The sequence below is a fragment of the Mastigoproctus giganteus genome, chromosome 2, assembly GCF_048544385.1.
Source record: "Mastigoproctus giganteus isolate SK-2022 chromosome 2, ASM4854438v1, whole genome shotgun sequence".
NCBI classification, from domain to species: domain Eukaryota; kingdom Metazoa; phylum Arthropoda; class Arachnida; order Uropygi; family Thelyphonidae; genus Mastigoproctus; species Mastigoproctus giganteus.
The window spans coordinates 215,740,857-215,763,353 of NC_143576.1; the positions used below are offsets into that span (position 1 = coordinate 215,740,857).

The 22,497-nt window shown below is 37.9% G+C and overlaps 1 protein-coding gene across 1 annotated transcript in view; it reads left to right on the plus strand.

Moving 5' to 3' along the window:
- LOC150090083 (uncharacterized) overlaps positions 1–6,776 on the plus strand; it is a 116,095-nt gene extending 109,319 nt beyond the window's left edge. Inside the window, exon 9 of the mRNA XM_090390168.1 lies at positions 6,674–6,776. Coding sequence (XP_090246294.1) covers positions 6,674–6,776 — 103 coding nt within the window. The remainder of the gene's footprint in view (positions 1–6,673) is intronic.
- Positions 6,777–22,497: the final 15,721 nt, after the last annotated feature.

Here is a 22,497-nt window from a genome sequence, read left to right on the forward strand (position 1 = left end):
TTTGATACTGTTGCACATGGAAGACTGCTGTACAAATTGGACCTGCATGGCATTAAGGGCAAATTGCTGCAATGGATAAAGGGATGGTTGAGTGGGAGATGGCAGAGAGTAGTAATAAATGCACACTACTCTATGTGGACTAAAGTTATTAGTGGAGTCCCCCAGGGTTTGGTGCTGGGCCCATTATAGTTTTGTGTGTTTATTAATGATATCGATGAAGGTATATCAGGCTTAATGTATAAGTTTGCAGATGATACAAAAGGTTGGCAGGGTTGTTAATGATAGTAAAGACAGTATGCTACTGCAACAGGTTCTAGAAAAGTTAGGCAGATGGGCTGAGAATTGGCAACTGAAATTTAACATTGACAAATGCAAAGTACTGCATATGGGTAGCAGTAACCGAAGAGAAATGTACCAACTGTGTGGTACTACACTCAGGGAGTGGAGAATGAAAAAGACTTGGAAGTAATTGAGCAGTCAGATATGAAGTTCTCTGAGCAGTGCAGATGGGCTGCCAGAGCAGGTCATGGAGTTTTGTCAATGATATATATAGGAATTTTGCTAGCAGAGACAAGGAGGTGATTATAGCTTTGTACAAGGCAATGGTCAGGCCACACCTTGAGTATTGCATGCAGGTCTCGAGGCCTCATTTTAGGAAGGATATAGAGTTGCTAGAATGAGTACAGAGAAGGGCAATGAGATTGGTGAGAGGAATAAAGGGGTGCTCTTACCAAGAGATGCTTAAATTCTGCAAGACTAGGCACATGCAAGGTGATCTGATTGAGGTGTACAACCCCTTGAATGACTTGAGCCATTCAAGGAGTTGTACACCTCAATGGTTGTACCATCAATGCTGATGGTATATTTCCCTCGCTCAGATTAAGAACTTGAAGGAGTATAGATTCAAATTGAGGAAAGACAGTCGTAGAATAGATTTGCGGAAGTTTACCTTTAGCTATCAGATAGTTGATTGCTGGAACAGATTTCCATCTGTTGTTATGGAAGTTGAAAGCTTGAATACATTTAAGGCCAAACTAGACAAGCATTTGGAGTGACCGGATGGGTGAAATGGGAAGACTTTTTTTTGTCTGATTCTGTATAAGCTTGCTTTCTTGCATCATATTCCTCAATTAATGCTAAAATGCAATTTTGGTCTGGTAAATCAAAGGTTCCAAAAACCTTTGATTTACATGATTTTGTAAACATAATTTGAGTATTTTTATTTAAAAATTATATAATGGCTATAGCATTTGGCTTAGCTATTAACTTGTGTTCTGGAGAAACCACTTATTCATGCCTAATTTCAAAACAGTGCAATTAATTTCAACAGAACCTGTGATTATCATGAACTCTGTCAAATTACAAGTGCTGCAAAATTGTCAGTCCTGGACAACTGTCTGTCTAAGCGTACGTTCATGTTAGTTCATGTAAATTTAAAAATAAATTTGTGAACAACAGATTTCCAATAGGAATTTTATTTAATTTAATTTTTTTATTTATTTATTATTATTATTATTATTTTTTTTTTTTTTTTGGAAAAGGACTAGGTAGGGAAAAACAGCAAAACTAATAGTGGATCGCAAAGGGTTGAGCATTTAAAAATGACTAAAGACTTAATCAGTATACTATGTGATGTTACATTAAAAAGTAATTTTACAATGTAAATATTTAGTCAATACACAGGAATTACACCACACACTTGTCACAAAAAAAAAAGTAATTTTTAAGAAAACAATTTTCTCATCATAAATAAGTACTGTGTATATTATTATGAGTGATTAGTATTAGGTTAACACAGTATTGCAGTGCAAAATTTAATAACAAATAAGGATTTTTGAATTAGGCATCAAGGACTCATTTCCTATTATTAAAGAGTATTTTTCATATATCCTTTAATACATTTGGTGCTACATGCTGTTATACTCATTTCAACAGTAGCCTAGGGTAACACCATACTCAGGGTTTTTCTGGGGATTCTTCCAGAAAACTGACAGTGGCCTTAGAACATAGATAATTTGCAAACCTCAAACTGTCCTTCATACCCTGAGTTACCTTGGGAGTAATTAAAACCAACTCGGCCTAGCTCGGTATTAAAAACAGTTTGTATTTCTAGATTTAGCAGTGCAAACTCTTTTTGTTCTGTTGTTTCCCTCAATGTAATACAGCTGTAATTAGTTTTATTAATATCATTCATAAATCTGTAATAGATCATAAATATATCACACCTGATGAGTATGGGCTTGGCACACCCAAGGTCCTGAGCTAGTAATCATCATTCTTCTCTTTCTTGGTGATTCCTTTCTACTTCTGACCCTTGTTCTCTCTCTCTCTCTCTCTCTCTCTCTCTCTCTCTCTCTCTCTCTCTCTCTCTCTCTCTCAGGGTAATTCAAAATTCTTTTTTTTTTTTTTTTTTTTTTTTTGGCTGGTGTAGCATAAGCCTCAGGCTTCCTTGCACCATATGGCTAATAATAATATCTGTAATTAATAAATTAGTTTTATTAATATGTGCTAAAATATTGTTTCAACAAAATAAAGTTTGAATGTTTACAAAAGAATGATATGTAAACTTCTCAGAAATGTATTATATGTTCATTATCATCCTCCCTTTCTCATTCAGTCACCTACCCTTCCCTATCACCTGTGCTTTTTTTTTTTTTTTTTTCATCAGGAGCTGTTATTCAACTTTTGATGAAAAAAATCACTGCCATACATTAATATCTGGACACCAGCATCCAAAGCACAGTTTTCCATTGGTCTACAGTCCAAGAACAGCAGGCCTTACTCCAAGCTAGATGGCACCTGGCATTAGTCAGGTTGATTTGTGTCTTGTGGACAGCTGCTCAACCATGGTAACGTATATCATGCAGCATTCTGTGCATTATACTGGTGCTGATGTGTTCCAATCAGCTCACTGAAGGCTTCTGTGTTCTGAGTGGATAATTGTGTGCAGGACAATCCTGTCATGTTCCATTAGTTTCAGATTTTCCATTGGTTTTTGTGACGAGTTTCAGCACCAGTCCAGTTCCATTTGTAGATCACACTAATCCTCAACCTAGGGATGTTCAATGCTATTGAAATGTCACAAACAAATTGATTTCTTGTGCAGCACCCTATGTTAACTCCATCGATTGCAGCATCTTGCATTCACAGTCATACTACCATCTAGAAGCCACTTTTAAACTTATTGAGTTTAAGTGGGTGTACAAGGAAACAGTATCAGGAACTAAGCAAAGTCATCAAGCGCTCTCTAAGCCAGGACAAACAGGATTATATCAATCAAAAGTGTAAAGAAATCGAATACCACAACAAATGAAACAACACTAAGCAAGATGTATGATGTAAGCCTTAAAACAAAAGTTCCAACCAAAACTTAATGTAATTAAGGGCTCCAAAGGGGAAATTTTAACACAGAGAACACAATTAAAGGAAGGTGGAAAGAATACTGTGAGCAGCTCTTCTGAGCACCTGCTGACACTAATGATCTGCCACCCCCTTTTCAAGAGTCTGATCACGAACCAATTCCATTGAAGAAAGAAATCGAAAAAACCATCAGAGAACTGACATGTGGCAAGTCAACCTGGAATTGATGAATCCCAGCAAAATTGATTAAAGCTACAGGTGTGCGGGGCTCAGAGTTTTTTCATAAAATGATTGTAAAAATTTGGGAAACGGGACAGTGGCCATCAGATTGGAAGAAATCAGTTTTCATTCCCTTACCAAAAAAAAATCTGAAAATTTGCTCAAATTACAGGACTATTAGCCTAATTTCTTATGCTAGCAGGTCTTCTTAAAATCATATTAAACAGAATCTCAAGAAAACTTGAAAAAGAAATGCCAGAAGAGCAAGCAGGTTTCAGAAGGGGCAGAGGAACCAGAGATCAGATCTTAAGTCTACGTCTAATTATTGAAAAATGCAAAGAATTCAACTTTCCAGTCGTTTTGCGTATTATAGATTTATGCAAAAGCATTTGATTGTGTTCAACATGAGAAACTATGGGAAACAATGACTAATATGGATTTCCAAATCCACATAATTCAGCTGATTAAGCTACTGTACCAGGAAGGAACTGTGAGAACCAACATAGGAAACATGGACTTTTTCACAATAGGTAATGGTATCAGGCAGGGCTGTATTTCATCACCTCACATTTTTAATCTTTATGCAGAAGATGTCATGCGTAAAGCTTTAGAAGATTTAGAGACTGGCATCCAAATTGGAGGACTGAAGATAAACAGCCTTCGTTATGCAGATGATACTGTGCTAATTTGCAATTCTAAAGATCATCTTAAAGAAACCCTGAGGAGAGTATATGAAGCAAATAAGAAAAAAGGACAGTTTCTGATTGTGTATAAAACTAAAATTATGGTGATTGGTTGATAATCTGGGTTCCAATAAAGTGAAGGTTAATGGGCAAGATATCGAAGAAGTTCATGAATTTGATTACTTAGGGTCAAGAATAAATAAAAATAGTGATTGCTCAAACAGTGTAAAGAGACGACAGGCAATTACCAAAACATTGGTCGCTGATCTGACAAAATTATAGAGAGATCAAGATCTGCTCCTAAAGACAAAACTGAGAATCATTGATTTGTTAATTTTTCCAGTTGCCACTTATGGATATGAAGAATGGAATCTGAAAAGAGTTGACAGGAAGAAAATTGAGGCATCTGAAATGTGATCTTACAGGAGAATACTGCATATCTTACTTGGATCAAAGTATAAATGAGTGGGTATTGAATAAAATTAGCAGGCCTAAAATTCTTCTTCATAGCATCAACAAAAGAAAACTCAATTTTTTTTGTCATATAGTAAGAAGGGAAAATTTCTGTTGAAGAATATAATGGAAGGAAAAATCGAGGGGAAGAGGTGCAGAGGAAGACCTGCAACTAGGTGGAAGGATGGGATCAGTGAACTTCTGGGCATGACACTGCGATACTGCTCATAGAGCACATGATCAATGCAATTGGAGGAATTTGTTGGTGGCCACAACAGCTCCTTAGGGAGCTATGTGACTGGAAGAAGAATGCCAATCTGCTCAAATGAGTGCAGAGAATGGCAACTAGATTATTATTATTATTATTATTAGCTATATGTTGCAAGGAAGCCTGAGGCTTGTGCTGCACCAGCCAAAAAAAATTCTCGAGTTACCCTGAGAGAGAGAGAGAGAGAGAGAGAGAGAGAGAGAGAGAGAGAGAGAGAGAGAGAGAGAGAGAGAGAAGTAGAAGGAAATCACCGAGAAAGAGAAGAATGATGATATCCAGCTCAGGACCCTGGGTGTGCCGAGCCCATACTTACCAGATGTGAACCTCTGGGGATAATTGGTGAAGGGAACAAAAGGGTGCTCTTACCTAGAACGGCTTCAGTTCTGCGAATTGCAGCATCTGGAGATTAAGCACCTGCAGAGTGATCTGATTGAGGTGTTTAAGGCCGTGAATGGATTGAGTAAGCTTAATATGAATTATGGCATTCTTCTTGCTGAGACTACACACAAGGGAGCATAAATTTAAAGTTGATGAAGGATGGTTGAAGGATAGATGTGCAGAAGTTTGCCTTCAGTCAGTAAGCTGTTGATTGTTGGAATTGGTTTCCATCAGTTGTTGTGGAAATGGATGGTTTGAATAAATTCAAGGAAGAACTAGACATTCTTTTGGAGGGTAAGGATGGGTGAAGTGTGTATGTTTTTTTTTTTTGCTGATGCTATATAAGCTTGCTTTCGTGCATCATTTTCCAATACTACTACTACAGTAAAGCCTCACTAATCTGGTTACAGTTAATCTGGATCGAAATATGATAAATTCTGTTCACAATTGAGTACTTTGAAAGACACACCGGATTAAGGCAGGCAGATGAGTAACTCTGACTGCGCGCTGATTGACTGCTCAGAGAGAGACGGAACGTACATTGCCTAGCGTGTTTTTCAGTATCGTTGACTCTGAGTCAGACAGATGTATATACATATGTACATAAATTAACATATTTTATATAATTATGGGTTCTAATGAAGTATAATATGGAGTAAAAAGAAAACAGTTATTTTAACTATCATTAACAAGCTCAAAGTGATAGAACAACTTGAAAATGGTGTTCTGGAAAAAAAAAATTGCTGAAGAATTTGGTATTGGCCAACAGGCTTGTGACTGATATTAAAAACAAAAAGAAACTATAAAGACATTTGCTTTAAAATTCAATGTTGGGAGTGATAAGAGCAGGGTATCAAATAGACATTTAAAAAGCCAAAAGAAGTGTTGCTGGGAAAAAGCTGTATTTAAGTGGTGTTCACAGCAACGATCAGGTGGCATTGGCATGCGATGCCAACACCACCTGATAAATGTATAAAAAGACAATACATTTATCCATCTATTGTCCTTTATAGTTTTTAAATAAAGGCTCTACAGTGATTTTTTTTTTTTTTTTTCTTCTTCTTCTTTCTCCTCTCTCTTCATCAGCACTACCTATTCATTAAATATCATTAAATTTTCTGTTTATTTGTGTTCTAAGTTTTTTGTCTTTTAGGGCTATCTTTTGCTTCACTGATCCGATTATCACTTAATTCTAATTAGTGAGGGTTTACTGTACTACTATTTTTATTGTATATTTCAAATGTAAATTTTTTTTTTTTGGTCATTTCATTATCTATCTAATTAAAATATCTTTCCTTATTTTTTGTTATAGGAATTCAAAAAATGTTTCCTCCACTCCACTTCAGCACAAAAATAGAAGATTATCTGCATTACCAACCCCAGTCAGATTGCTCAAAAAAGTTGAATTTCATTAATTATTTAGTATGTAATTGTTTTTTTTTTTAAAGTTCTGCTTTACATTCTGACAAATATTTCTTGATTTAATAATGATCAGTTCAAGTCATGATTGAACAAAATATTGTTTTCTAGCTGATGTGAATTAAGCTGTTGTACATAGTTTGGTGGAATTTTATATAAGTGTAAAATATTTAAACTGGTGTATATTAAAGAGTAAATCATAAAAAAAAGTAAGACATTCTCATTTTGACTTGTATGTATTTTGAGTACCTTTGTCCCTAATTAATCTTGCCAAACATAATTCCAACAGTGCTTTTTTCTTGGTGTTTTTTGACTCTTAATTCTTTTATTGCTAGTTTATCTTTCGAAAATTAGCTAGCTCTCATTAATTAAATTTTAGTAAACTAAAATGAGCATGCATCATCTAAAACAGTTTTCTGCACTGCCTTCACCAACTGGAGCATTGTCTAAACAGATTTTTTTGAAAATGATCAAATGTTTAATTACTTAATACAGTACGGCTTAATTCTATTATGTATGTATTTGTGTATTCTTTACATTTAATGTATCACAAACGTTTCAATAAGGTATGTGTTTGATATTGAGTTCTGTTATATATCATTGATTAATTACGTATTTCTATCCAAAGTGCAGTTTAACTTGATTATAAGATGTCCAGCTTTACTGAGCAAATAAAGAGCTATTCATCAGAAACAATATTTTGATGGAAAAATTTCATGTTCGTAATGAGTGCGAAATTTGTGAGAATCAGAAATTGAGAAGACTAAGTTATGTGAGGGTAAGTTTTTTTTTTTTTTTTATTATTTATTTAAAAATTGCATTTTTGTTTTCACTTGCACTTGTAGCTTGGTCACAGTGAGTACCAGGAACTTTGATGTTTCTTGGATTCCAGGAGAGATTGAGTGTAGAGCTTGTATGCTTGCAATGCCACTAGAGCAACTTTATATGGCCATATATCTCAATATGCAATAGTCACTTATTTTCTCCATAACAACAAATTTTGACCATCAGTCCAAGAAGATATCCCACATATAGGAATAAATTGAAATTATTAAATTTGTTCCTAAATGCATGGCATCTTTAGTGGGCTCTTATGTTAGTCAAAATCTGTCATTGGGTGTGGTGGGGTGGGGGAGAGGGGTGTAACTGCTAATGGCAAGCAGTTAAACCCTGCAGGCAACAACAAGCAAATATACCCAAGGCCTACTACAATCATGTTCAACCGGTTCTGTCAAACAGGGCCTGGCACTCAAATGGTCTAAATAATAATACCATCCACATCCTTTCCTCATTTCTATTAACGATCTTCCATCTTAATGTCTAGTTACTCAAATTATTGTCACTCCAAGAGCTCTTGCACAAGTCAACTTTAAAATTGCTAGAAGTAGAGCGTATACCTCATTCTCAGTGTGTGTTTCGTTTGATATCGAACATAGGATGTTATTTAAAAATGGAATTTTTATGTTATACTCACTTTCAACAATATTTGTATTGTTTTTAACTTCTGGAGGCTAGGAAATAAACAGGGCCCCACAAATATTGAGGCTGGCACTGAATATACCATACAGTGGGCTTGTTGGAAGAAGCATATAACAGTTGCATCTTTCTGAAAATAATTGTGGTATTGAATGTTGATGCCTTTTCTTTTTAAGCTTGGGTTATAGTGAGAGGAGATCAGGAGGCTTTGCTCAATCAGCTATGTTATGCACAAACTCACTGCAAGAGAAGTTTGAATATCACCCTTCCTCTCTCTAGATTTACTTTACAGTACTGCACATTAAACTGTAAAGAAAACAAGAAGTGTAATGAAGTTATACTCCTTGACCATGCTCATTGAAATCAAAACCTATAGGACACATCCTTGTGGGTAGCACAGTTGGTAGGATCACCGTGTGGAAAAGAGAAGAGTTTGAGTTGTATTGGTGACTGGAGAAATTTTTATTGGCCTTTTTCACAACATGGTTGAATTAGTCAGCCTCGGGCAAGGGTAGCATGGTTTTTTCTCCTAGAAACTTTGGTTTTTTTTTGCCCAGGAAACAAAAAATTTACTTCAGAACACATGCTGTTTACAGACAGTATACACAGTGCAATTTGGCCTTAGTTGCTGGTGCTCCTAAAACCAACAACTATAGGATTCCAACTGTGTGGCATCATTCTTATTGATGTTCCAAGTACATACTTGTGAGAGTTTCAATTATGTAACTTAACTATTCCTGCTGCCTGTTTATAGTGCAGAACGTTACAAGCAGCCTGTGCTTCTTGTTCTGTGAAAATTCTGCTAACTCAAGGTTATCGTGAGTGATCTCTTTTCCAATAAATTTTTTTCAGCAGTTTCCAGTTGTTTGAGCTTACTTTTTCCCATACCAGTCCAATATTATATGCAACATCTTTGTGTTAATGCTTTCAGAAATTTGAGAACTTGAATTTACAGCAGCAAGTAGTTTACCACTACTGTGGTAAACTACTTGCTGCTGTTGCAAACTCAGAAATTCAAGTTCTAAAATTTCTGAAAACATTAACACAAAGATGTTGCATACAATATTGGATTCGTGTGGGAGAAAGTAGTGGGCTTTGAAGGCTCAAATAATACCCTGATCTGTGGATTGAATTAGTGCAGTTGTTCCTAGGCAGAAAATGTGACTCTGATCTTGCCATCTTTCTATTTCAGGACATTGTCGAAAAGATGAGCCGGTCAGTGATCCAACAGTAAGTCTTTTCTCTAAGTTTTTTTTTTTTTTTTTTTTTAAATCAAGTGGCATCTTACAGCTGGGAAAAGCAACTGGAGGTTGTAATACTCTTAATTTGATTATCAGCAGTGAATATTCACTCATTAAGAATCTGCAGATAAAGGAACCACTGGGTGGTAGTGATCACAGTGTACTCATGTGGGATTTATTTAAAGATGTAACTAGCATCAGGGGAAAGGTGTTTGCTTTCGTAAAGGTGACTGTGGTTATCTCAGACTAACTGATGGTGTCACCAACAGAAAATTCTAAATAGGAAGCATTAAAGGAATTAATCTTGGAAGCTACTAGGCTTTTTATACCAACTAAGAAATACTGTTCAAGGTTTAATCCTAAATGGATGTCGGATGAAATAATGAGACTCGTGGCAGAGAATAAAAATGCATGGGACATATATAAATTATCAGACAACACATATGCCTAATATGATAGCCTGTAATCAAGTGAAAAAGGAGGTTAGGCAAGCAAAAGTAGATTATGAGAAATCTTGGACAAAGGATGCAAAGAAATACAGTAAAGAGTTCTTTGCTTATGTAAACTCTAAAAGAAAGGGATGAATCAGATGGGTACACTTGATATTGTTAATTTGATTGTTGATATTTCTGCTCAGGTTGCTGACAAACTGAATGAGTATTTTGCATCTGAATTCACACATGACTTATTCAGGGAGGGGAATGCCAGAAGTTTATCAAACTCTGGCAGGGAGCTAAATGATTTTGTAAAAACCAAGTGCAAAGTGGAGGAGAAGTTACTGAAGTTAAACATAAGAAAGGCACCTCGGGTGGAATAGATTTATTCAGTTATATTAAAGGAGGCAACAAAGGAAGTAAGCAGGCCCTTAGCAGTGATTATGAGGTCATTCTTGGATTTGGGGGAGGTCCCCACAAACTGGAGATGTGCAAATATTTCTCCAATTCACAAAGGGAGATCGAAAGGTGACACAAGTAGTTACAGACCTATTAGTTTAACTTTTGTTCCGTGGAAAATAATGGTTATTGGTTAAAGAGCACTGCAGGATCATCTAGACAAGACTGCAATAATAATTCAGACACAGCATAGGTTTGTTAGAGGAAGTCTTGTCTGATCAATTTGACTGGATACTATGATGTAGGCATAAAGGAACTGGATGCAAAAAATAATTTTAATATGATATACTTCATTTCAGGAAGGCTTTTAATGCCATTGAGCATGGAAGATTACTGTATGCATTGGAGCAGTATGACATTAAGGGCAAGTTGCTACAATGGATAAAAGAATGATTGAGTGGGTGAAGACAGAGTGGTAATCAATGGACACTACTCTTCATGGACTAATGTTACTAGTGGAGTTCCCCATTGATCTGTTTTGGGCCCATTGTGTTCTGGATTTATCAATGATATTGATGAAGGTATATCATGCTTAATATACAAGTTTCCAGACGATACGAAGGTTGGTAGGATTATTAATGACCGTAAGGACGGTACGCTACTGCAACAGCATTCAGAAAAGTTGAGCAGATGGGCTGAGAAGTGGTAACTGAAGTTTATCATTGGCAAATGCAAAGTACTGCATATGGGTAGCAGTAAACCCAGAGTAACATACTAACTGTGTGGTACTACAGTCTGGATAGGGAAAATTAAAAAAGATGTGGTAATTGTGCAGTCAGATATGAAGTTTTTTGAGCTGTGCAGACAGGCTACAAGAGCACCTCATGGGGAGTCTTGTCAATGATATATAGGAATATTAACGCATCATATGCGTTTACTAATTCTAATGGTAAACTCTTGCACTCAGTTCATAACAAGAATATTCAATCTTCAATACTCCTCTGCTATGGACCTGTTTACTCAAGAGATGTGTGGAAATTTGCCTTTAGCCAGTGGGTAGTTGATTGGTGGAACAGACTTCCATCTTTTGTTGTGGAAGCTAATAGCGTAAATAAATTTAAGGCTGAGCTGGACAGGCATTTGGAACGAATGGAGGGATGAAATGGGAGGTTTTTTTTTTGGCTGATGCTGCATAAGCTCGCTTTCTTGCATCGTATGCCTCTACTAATGTTAATGCTAATATTACTAGCAGGGATAATGATATATATTCAACTCTTTATTCCTCAAGGCCAAACTAAAGAAACTGTTGGATTGAATGGATAGGTGAAATGGGAAGGGGATTTTTATTGACTGATACTGAATACGTTTGCTTTCTTGCATCATATGCATTTTCTAATGCTAATGGTAAGACTCTTGCACTCAATCCATAACAAAAACATTCAATCTTCAATACTCCTCTGCTATGGATACTGACCCGTTTACTCAAGAGCATCAAACAGCCTTAAATAAAATCAATATCCAAAAATGTCGTGGACCTGATTTGCTGGACAATGCTTTCATTGAGTAGTGCAGAAAAACTCATCCTAACATCCTGTTAAATCTCTTCAACAAATGCCTTTTCTGCCATACTTTTCCCCACTCCTGGAAGAATGCACTATTCAAACGACTAAGAAAATGCAATAAATTCCCATCGGATCTCAGAGCCTTCCGCCCCATTTCTCTACTACTGAATTTGGAGAAACTCTATGAACAACTACTTGCCAAGAATCTATGATCTCTTCCAAGCTCAAGATATCTTTTCACCTTACCAGTATGGATTAGTTAATGGCAAATCCTGTGATGATGCACTTCTTGCATTAAGAAATTACATCCAGAGTTCCACCTCAAAATATGAAATGGACATCTTCATAGACTTGTAGGGTGCTTTTGACTGTTTCTGATGGGAGAGCTCCCCAACAACTCTTCGGAATATCTCATGCTATTCTCAGTTGTACCAAGCTATCTGAACCTACTTTCATCACCGATTTATACAGGTTACTTCAAAAACCTACAGCATAACATGACCGGTCAATAGAGGGTGTCCTCAGGGTTCTGTTTTGGAGCCACTACTCTGGAACATTACACTGAATACATGGCTAACCAGACATTACGATTTTCCTACACATTTGCATATACCAATCATTTTGTCTTCATCTTCTCTAGCACCTCCAGGCAACAAAGTCAAGAATGGGCCTCTCCGTTCGTAAAGGATCTCATTGAATGGGCGACTGCCAAGAAAATTAAAATTTCTCCATCCAAAATCCCGCTCATGATTTTTAAATGCAAACTAAATATTCATCGTCCTCCTATCTTGAAAATAGCTAACAAGCAAATACCACATGTCAACTACTTAAAACATCTTGGTGTGATCATTGATGATAGACTCAATTTTACTCTCCACATGAACTGCCTGATACATAAAATCAAGAAATTTATTATGGCTGTTGGGTAGAATACGAGAACTGACTCGGAGCTTGGATGCAGAGCTATTCTATTATAATAAAAGGCAGTGTTTAAGACGTATACAGCGATGGGGTACACTTAAATAGAAACTGCAAGAGGGTTTTCGGAAAACTGCTAGCATGGGGAGATTCACAGACCAAAAGAGTAACAGCAGGCAGAGGTGAAAGTGATTCTTGCACTGCTTCTATTAGGATGAAGGATAGGATGCTGGGGTTTTCAGGGACGGCTGGGAGTCATCATGGAAAAACTTGAGAGCATAAGGTTTAACGTAAAACAAGATAGTGAAATACGTAGCACTGTATTATATATCTGTTAGCTTAGTATAGTATTATCAATACTGGGCTGTTAGGGTAACTAAGAGTAAGAACAGGTGCATGTACACCAATGCTAGAAGTATAGTAAATTCAATGAATTTAAAAATTAAAAGTAGTAGTAGTAGTAGTAGTAGTAGCGGCATTTGTGACACAAGAAAGCAAGTGTATGAGCTTATGCAACATCAGCCAAAAAAAAAAAAAAAAAATCACACCATTCCCTCCAAATGCCTGTCCAGTTCCTCCTTAAATTTATTTAACCTATCAACTTCCACAACAACAGATGAAAGTTTGTTCCAGCAATTAACCACCCGCTGGCTAAAGGCAAATTCTGCACATCTATTCTACATCTGTCTTTTCTTAATTTGAATTTATGCCCCCTTAGGTTTGTAACCTGAACAAGTGAAAGAATCCCATCAGAATTCGGAGTGCCCAATCCATTCAAGGCCTTATACACCTCAATCAGATGACTGTGCAGGTGCCTAGTCTCCAGCCACTACAATTTGCAGAACTTAAGCCTCTCTTGGTAAGAGGATCCCTTCATTCCCCTCACAAATCTTGTTGCCCTTCTCTGTACACGCTCAAGCAAATCTACATCCTTCCTAAAATGAGACCTTCAGACCTGTACGCAGTACTCAAGGCGTGGCCTGACCATTGCTTTATAGAGAGGGACAATCACCTCCTTTTCCCTGCTAGCAAAATTCCTATATATCATTTACAAAACCCCATGACCTGCCCTGGCAGTCTGTCTGCATTGCTCAGAAAACTTCATATCTGACTGCACAATTACTCCCAGGTCTTTTTCATTTTCTACCACCTTAAGTGTAGTACCACACAGTTGGTACGTTTCTCTGGGTTTACTTCTACCCATATACAGTACTTTGCATTTGTCAAGGTTAAACTTCAGTTGCCAATTCTTAGCCCATCTGCCCAAATTATCTAGATCGTGTTGCAGTAGCACACTACATTACTATCATTAACAACTCTGCCAACCTTTGTATCATCTGCAAACTTCTACACTAAGTCTGATATACCTTCATTGATAAATATACAAAACAACAGAGAACTCAACACCGAACCCTGTGGGACTCCACTAATAACATTAGTCCACGAAGAGCAGCACCCATTAATTATCACCCTCTGTCTTCTCTAACTCAACCATCCTTTTATCCATTGTAGCAACTTACCCTTAATACCATTCTGCTCCAATTTGTACAATAGTCTTCCATGCGCAACAGTGTCAAAAGCTTTCCTGAAATCAAAATTTTTTGCATCCAGTTCCTTTGTTACCACATCATAATATCCTATCAAATTTGTCAGACAAGACTTTCCCTTAACAAACCCATGCTGTATGTGAATTATTGCTGCAGTCTTGTCTAGATGATCTTGCAATACATCTTTAACCAGTGACTCCATTATTTTACCCGGAATAGAAATTAAACTAACTGGTCAGTAATTACTCGTGTCACCCTTCGATCCCACTTTGTAAATTGGGGATACATTTGTACATCTCCAGTCCGTGGGAACCTCCCCTGAATCCAAGGATGCTCTCATAATTATGGCTAAGGGTGTACTTAGTTGCTTTGCCGCCTCCTTTAATATAACTGGATAGATCCCATCCACCCCAGGTGCCTTTCTTATGTTTAACTTCAAAAATTTCTCCTCCACTTTGCTCTCAGTTATTACAAAATCATTAAGCACCCTGCTACAATTTGATAACTTTCTGCCATTTTCAAACCTTAATAACTCCTCATGTGTGAATGTAGAAGCAAAATACTCATTCAGTTTGTTTGCTATCTGAGCAGGATCGTCAACAGTCGAACCATCGATATCAAGTGGACCAATCAGATTCATCCCCTTTTAGAGTTTATATAAGTAAAGAAATCCTTGCTGTTTTTCTTAGCATCTTTTGCCAAAGATTTCTCGTAATCTTCCTTCGCTTGCCTAACCTTTGTGACCTGATTACAGACTAGCTTATATCTGCCATAGGCTTCTGAGTCGCTTGATAATTTATATGCATCCCATGCATTTTTCGTCTCTGTCACGAGTCTCGTTAGTTCATTTGATAACCATTCAGGCCTAAACCTTGAACAATATTTCTTAATAGGTATGAAACTTTTAGTAACATCCACAATTAATTCCTTGAATGCTTCCCACTTAGAATTTACTGTTGGTAACGTCCTCAGTTGATCCCACTGTATAGAATTTAAAAACTGTCTGAGACAACTGTACTCACCTTTACCGAAGCAAAAACCCTTTCCGTTACCCCTGATGGTAATTATATCTTTAAATAAATCCCACATCAGTACACTGTGATCACTGCCACCTAGTGGTTCCTTTATCTGCAAATTCTTAATACATGAATGATCACTGCTGATAACCAGATCAAGAGTATTACCCTCTCTGGTTGCCTCTCGAACATGCTGCTGCTGCAGAAAACGATCATCCAATAAATCCACAAAAGTCTTAGTAGTGTGTGAATGACCAGCCCACAAGTTCAATATCTGGGAAGTTAAAATCCCCCATTATAAGACATTCTGATTTACTAGCCCACTCTATTTCTCTGTACAATTATTCATTGTACTCATTCGAGTCATTAGGCCTATAACACACTCCTACTGTTATTTTTGCTTTTGCAGTGGTTATGTCACACCAAACTGACTCGACAGTGCACTGTTCATCTATATCAACTGGATGTAATTCTTTTGATTTTGTTTTTCTTAATTAACAGCATAACACCTCCTCCCTTCCTATCCTTTCTGTACACATTGTACTCCCCAAATTCCAATTCTGCATTCCTAATATCAGTGTGACACCCCACACTGAAGAATCACCTTCACTTCTGCCTGCGGCTACTTTTAACCTTTTAGTCTGTGAATCCCCCCCCCCAAGCTAGCAGTTTTCCGACCCACCTAACACTGCCATGATAGCATCAGCAAATATTCTTGTACCCTTTCTATTTAAGTGTATCCCATCCCTGTAGAAGCAGTCTCTCCTGTTAACAAGCACAGACCACTCTGAAAAAAATTTTCCACCTTGAGCCTTGCACAATTCCTCCAGGGCCGAATTGATTGACATGGCTCTCATCATGTACTCCCTCCTATCTTGTTTGGGCAGAATTGTAGACACTTTGAAAATTAACCTTATTTCACGACTTTATTGCAACATTGACCTGTACTTGTTAAGTAAATCTGCAGATCTACTCTTCATGTCATTGGTGCCAATGTGTACAACATATCACCTTTTATACTCTTAAAAGAGGATATATGCTTTACGTCATCAACTTTTGCCCCTGGCAGACATACCCTGGTCCTGTTTCACCTATCCTTTTTACACGATATATTTACTGTCTGCCTGATAATAGAGTCACCAACAATAACTAGTTTCTTTGGGACCAGCGCTTCTGCCTCGAAGATTGCCGCTGTGTTGTATTGCCTGATGCCCAGGAGTGAGCTCTGGCATTGAGTTGGGCAGCTGAGAGCTTGACGGGCCCCTCATTAATTTCTTCAGCGGCATCAACCCTACACCTCAAGCTCTCATAGACGTCCAGTAGAACGCCGAGTTGATGCCTAATTTCTAGACTCTCTCTGCACCTGGCACACACAAAGACATCCTCCTTGTCTAGATCATGTTCTGTTCCAGAGTTCGGCAAACATTTCACAAGTTGCACATTTTTTTAGGCTGTGATGCGTTGGAGAATTGCCCCCCCCCCCCCCCGTCAGTTCTCTCTTGAGTCAGCACTCCTGCCACTTTGTGCCCGTTGCTTTGCTGCACTGGTCTGGGGCATGATATTTTAAATTAATAAGATCAAAAAATTTAATTAAATAATTGTCAATACTACGCTATCTATTTATATAATCTTTATTGTATACAAACATGATATATACAATAGACCCTTCACAGCAGCAATGCCAGAATCCTAAATGCAGTGATGCGTATTACGCTATATAATTATACGTTAGAGCTGCCTAGTTATCACAATTAAAAATTTGAATTCCCTACTACTCAATACAAAAATAATGGCTGCAAGATTCGAACAAAATAATGGTTTTATGTATATTAAGTAGTAATCTACAAAAACTCTATCTAAAATAAAAATAACCAGCATAACAAAAACTATAAGACTACATATAAAGTACAATATAAAATAACAATTAGGTAAATAAAAAGGCAAACACTTATTGCTTTTTCAGAGCCTGTAATTCATAGCTGTAATGTGATGATCAAGACCTGGAAGACATTGTAGGGATATCAGAGACATGGTTTCACACGGATGTAAGCGGTGCAGAATTGGAATTTGAGAAGTACAGTGTGTGCAGGAAGAGGAGAGGGGTCATGCTGTTAGTTAAGAAATACATTAAATTTAAGGAACTACATCCAGTTGACATGGGTTACCCATAAACACTGGGAAAGCAAAATTGAGAGCAGTGTGTTATTGGCCTAATGACTGATAAGTATAATAAACAACTGTACACAGAAATAGTGGGCCAGAAAAATCAGTGTCTCTTATAATGGGGGATTTTAATTTCCCAGATATTGAGTGGAAATTGTGGGTTGGTCACTTGTGCGTTAGCAAGACTTGTGGATTTATTGGATTGTTTTTACAGCAACATAGGTGCTTGTTGTTTTTTGTTTGTTTATTTGGTTTTTAGGAGCATTAGCAACTAAGGCCATATTGCTCCGCTCCGGGGATATGCTGTGGTCATTCCCTGACCTTTCCGCATCCTCCGTATTTGGTGATCACGGGCTCGAAATCCGGTCTAATCAAGAAGTGTGTGCTACGCACTGCTGCTCCTGCCCACCTGGCTACGGAGGCACCAACAACAACATAGGTGCAACCAGAGAGAGTAATACTCATGATATGATTATTCATTGATTGAGAATTTGCAGATAAAGGAAATAGATGAGTGATCTACTGATGTGGGGATTACTTAAAGAACTACCATAGAGGGAAGCGTTTTTGTTTTCATAAAGTGACTACAGTGGTCTCAGACAGTTTTTAAATTCTGTACAGTGGGATCAATGGATAGTGTTAAACACAACGAATTCTAAATAGGAAGCATTCCAAGAATTAAACTTGGATGCTACTAGGCTTTTCATACCAACTAAGAAATACTGTTTAAGGCTTAGACCGAAATGGAAGTCAGATGAACTGATGAGACTTGTGGCAGATATAAGCACGGCCATACTTATAAACAGGCGCATGAGATGCAAGCTTTGAGGCTCACCATAGAGGGTGGCCTCTAATCTCAAATTTTTAAACGATCTTGTATTGCAGCATTTGTTTAAACAGATCGTTAAAGATTGGTTTTTTTTTCCGTGATTATATTTATATATGCAAGTGTTTTTTTTTTTTTTTTTTTTTTTTGCACTCTGGACCTCTGGTATCTTTAAATGGGTCCGCCTAAGAGCTTAGCGTCTCGGGCACCAAGAAGTGTAAGTACAGTCCTGGATATAAGCTAGTCTGTGATCAAGTGACAAAGAAGGTTAGGCAAGTGAAGGCAAATTACGAGAAATCTTTGTAAATTTATATAAACTAGAAGGAAGGGGATTAATCAGATTGATCCACTTGGTGGTTCGACTGTTGATGAAGCGGTTCGGAAAGCTGACAAACTGAATGAGTATTCTGCATCTACATTCACGCATGAGGAATTCTGTAAGGAAGGGGAGGACAGATGTTTACTAAGCTAACGGAGCTAAATGATATTGTAATAACGGAGAGGAAAGTAGATGAGAAATTGATGACGTTAAACAAAAAGGGCAGATGGAATATGTCCAGTTATATTGAAGGAGGCAGCGAGGGAAGTATGCAAACCCTTAGCCATAATTATGAGAGCTGTGGACTAGAGATGTGCAAATGTATCCCCAATTCACAAAGGGGAGTTCAAAGGGTAACACATAATTATAGACCTGATTATCTTCTGTTCTTGGAAAAATAATGGAGTCACTGATTAAAGAAGTGAGGCAGGATCACCTAGACAATACTGTAGTATTAGTTCAGACACAGCATGGGTTTGTTAAGGGGAATTCTTGTTGTTGGTTTAGGGATTTATTAGGTGCATCAACAACTATGGACATAGTGCACCAGGGAAGTCTTGTCTGACCAATTTGATTAAATACTACAAAGTGGTCACAAAGGAACTGAATGAAAATATAATTTTGGTATCATACACTTGGAATTCAGGAAAGCTTTTGATACTGTTGCACATGGAAAACTGCTGTAGAAATTGGAGTGCTTTGGCATTTAGCACCAGTTGCTGAAATGGATAAGTGGATGGTTGAGTGGGAGATGGCAGAGAGTGGTAATAAATGGACACTGCGCTATGTGGATTAATGTTAGTGGAGTCCCCAGGGTTCGGTGCGGGACCCATTGTTGTTTTGTGTTTATTAATGATATCGATGAAGGTATATCAGGCTTAAAGTTTCCAGATGTTACGAAGGTTGGCAGGGTTGTAAAGACAGTATGCTACTGCAACAGGATCTTAAAAGGGGCAACTGAAGTTTAACCGTGACATAAAAAGTACTGCATATAGGTAAGAGTAACAAGAGAAACATACCAACTATGTGGTAGCACACAAGGAGGTGGAGAATGAAAAAGATTAGGGTAATTCTGCAGTCAGATATGAAGTTCTCCGAGTAGTGCAGAGGGACTGCCTGAGCAAGTCATGGAATCTTGTCAGTGATATGTAGGAATCTTTCTAGAAAAGACAAGCAAGTGATTATCACTTTATATAAGGCAATGGTCAGGTTACACCTTGATAACTGCATACAGGTCACGAGGCCTCATTTTAGGAAAGATATAGAGCTGCTAGAACGAATATAGAAGGGCAAAAAGATTTGTGAGAGACAAAACGGGGTGCTCTTACCAAGAGAAGCTTAAATTCTGCAAGTTGCAGTATCTGGAGACTAGGCCCCTGCGGGGTTATCTAATTGAGGTGTACAAGGCCTTGAGTGATTTCAGTAGTTTATGCTGATGGGACTCTTCCACTTGCTCGGATTAAGAACTTCAGCGGGCATAGATTCAAATTGAGGAGAGACAGCTGTAGTGTGGAAGTTTTCCTTTAGCCAGAAAATAGTTGATTGCTGAAGCAGACTCCTCTCTGGTGTTCTGGAAGTTGATAACTTAAATAAATTTAAGACTGAACTAGACAAACATTTGCAGTGACTGGATGGGTGATGTGGTAAGGGTTTTTTTTTTTTTTTTTTGTTTGGCTGATGCTATATAAGTTTGCTTTCTTGTATCGAATGCCTCAACTAAAAAAAAAAAAAAAAAAAACCTGAGTAGGCAGAAATCATTAGATATCTACCTAGTAATGGGTAGGCCCACCTTTTTCCCGGATAAGAGCAGTCACACAGCGAGGCATCGAGTCTACTAGTTCACGAAAGTGTTCCAAAGCTCAAAGGGACCTTTCTACAGCATCCCAAAGATGCACCGCAGTTTATTCCCGATGAACGGGACCATTCCATGGTGTTAAAATCTCGGAATGCTCTTCGAACCATATTGTAGTCACCGTGGCTCTTTGGCAAGGTGCATTGTCCTTCTGGAACAGTCTATTTCCCTGTGGGTACATGATGACCATGAAGCAAGGTTGCACACGTAACCTGGACCTTTCAGATATGCATCAAGACATACTAGAGGTCCCAACACTTGCCAGTTGAACATGCCCCAGACCATTACTGACCATCCACCTAACTGAACAGTTCTTTGTTGACATGACGAGTGCATAGCTTCATGCAGTTTCCGCCATATACGACCCCTCTTGTCTGCTCGAAATAACTGCAAGTGGGACTCATTGGACCAGGAGACCTATCTGCAATCGTCCAGTGACGATCTTTTTGCCCTATTGAGGTGTATAGTCCTGGGTCATGGTGTTAGCAATGGGACTCTGGTGGATCAGCGGCCTCCATAATCGATTGTGGCTAATGATAACCTGATGGTCTTGGTGGAGACATTTCTGAAACCTCCCTCGTTGAAATCAGCAGTGATTTGTAGCACGGTCGATCTCATGTTGGCTGAATCAATGCGAGACGGACATCGACGCTCATGTTCATCCACCAACTTTTCCGGCACACAGCAGTGCCCACGATGAGATATTTTTCCTGAAATGGCGTATTCCCGATAAACTCTTGATACTGTAGATTGGGGATTGTGCAATTTCTGTACCACTTCCGCAATAGAGTAACCCATGTGTCTCGCACCCACTACCATCCCAATTACAAAGTCAGTTAACTCACGACTTTTATCCATACTGACGTCGAATTACCGTCTACGTGAATGCAGTGATGCAGCGTACCTATACACCTCCCAAGCATTGTATTCGTCCACTAGTTAGAGGAGTGACAGCATCTGTTTCCCAAGAATCAGGTATCCCATGAATTCTGTCTTTTCAGTGTAAATACATAGGTTGTATCAGGTTAACTAAGAGTAAGAATACGTTTATGTATGCTAGGAGTATAGTAAATTTGATGAATTTGGAGTGCATGTCGAGACAAAGTCGGATATTGTTGGGACATCAGATATGCAGTGCAGAATTGGAATTTGGGGAGTACAGAAATGACAGGCAGGGTTGGAGGGGAAGAGGGGTTATGCTGTTAGTTAAGAAACACACAAAATCTAAGGAAGTGATTCCAGTTGACATAGATAGTCAGTGCAACGCTGAATCAATTTGTGACATAAGCAGTGGGGAACTGAGAGTAGGAGTGTGTTATAAGCCTGATCTCTCTGATGCGTACTGTGATCAATTGTACAGAGAAATAGTGGGCCAGTAAATCAGATTCTCTTATAATGCGGTATAACTTCCCAGGTATTGAATGGAACTTGAGTTTGTCACTTGCATACTAGCAAGGAATTTGTGGATTTATTGGATGATTGTTTTCTACAGCAACACGTTCGAGAGGCAACCAGAGAAAGTAGTACTATTGATCTGGTTGTCAGTAGTGACTTTCCGAGCATTAAGAATTTTCCGATAAAGGAACCACTATATGGTAGCGATCACAGTGTACTGATGTGGGACTTACTGAAAGATGTAACTACCATCAGGTGTAAAAGAAAGGATTTTTGCTTTCGTAAAGGTGAGCCCAGACCATTTTTATTTTCTATACAGTGGGACCAGCTGATGATGTTACCAACAGCAAATTCTAAATGAAAAGCATTCAAGGAATTAATCATGGAAACTACTACGCTGTTCATACCGATTTCGAAATACTGTTCAAGCTTTAGGCCTAAATCGATGTCATATGAACTATTCAGACTCGTGGAAGAGAAGAAAAATGCATGGAATGCATATAAATTATCAGGATACTCAGAACCCTATGGCAGATATAAACTTGTCTGTCTTCAAATCACAAAATAGG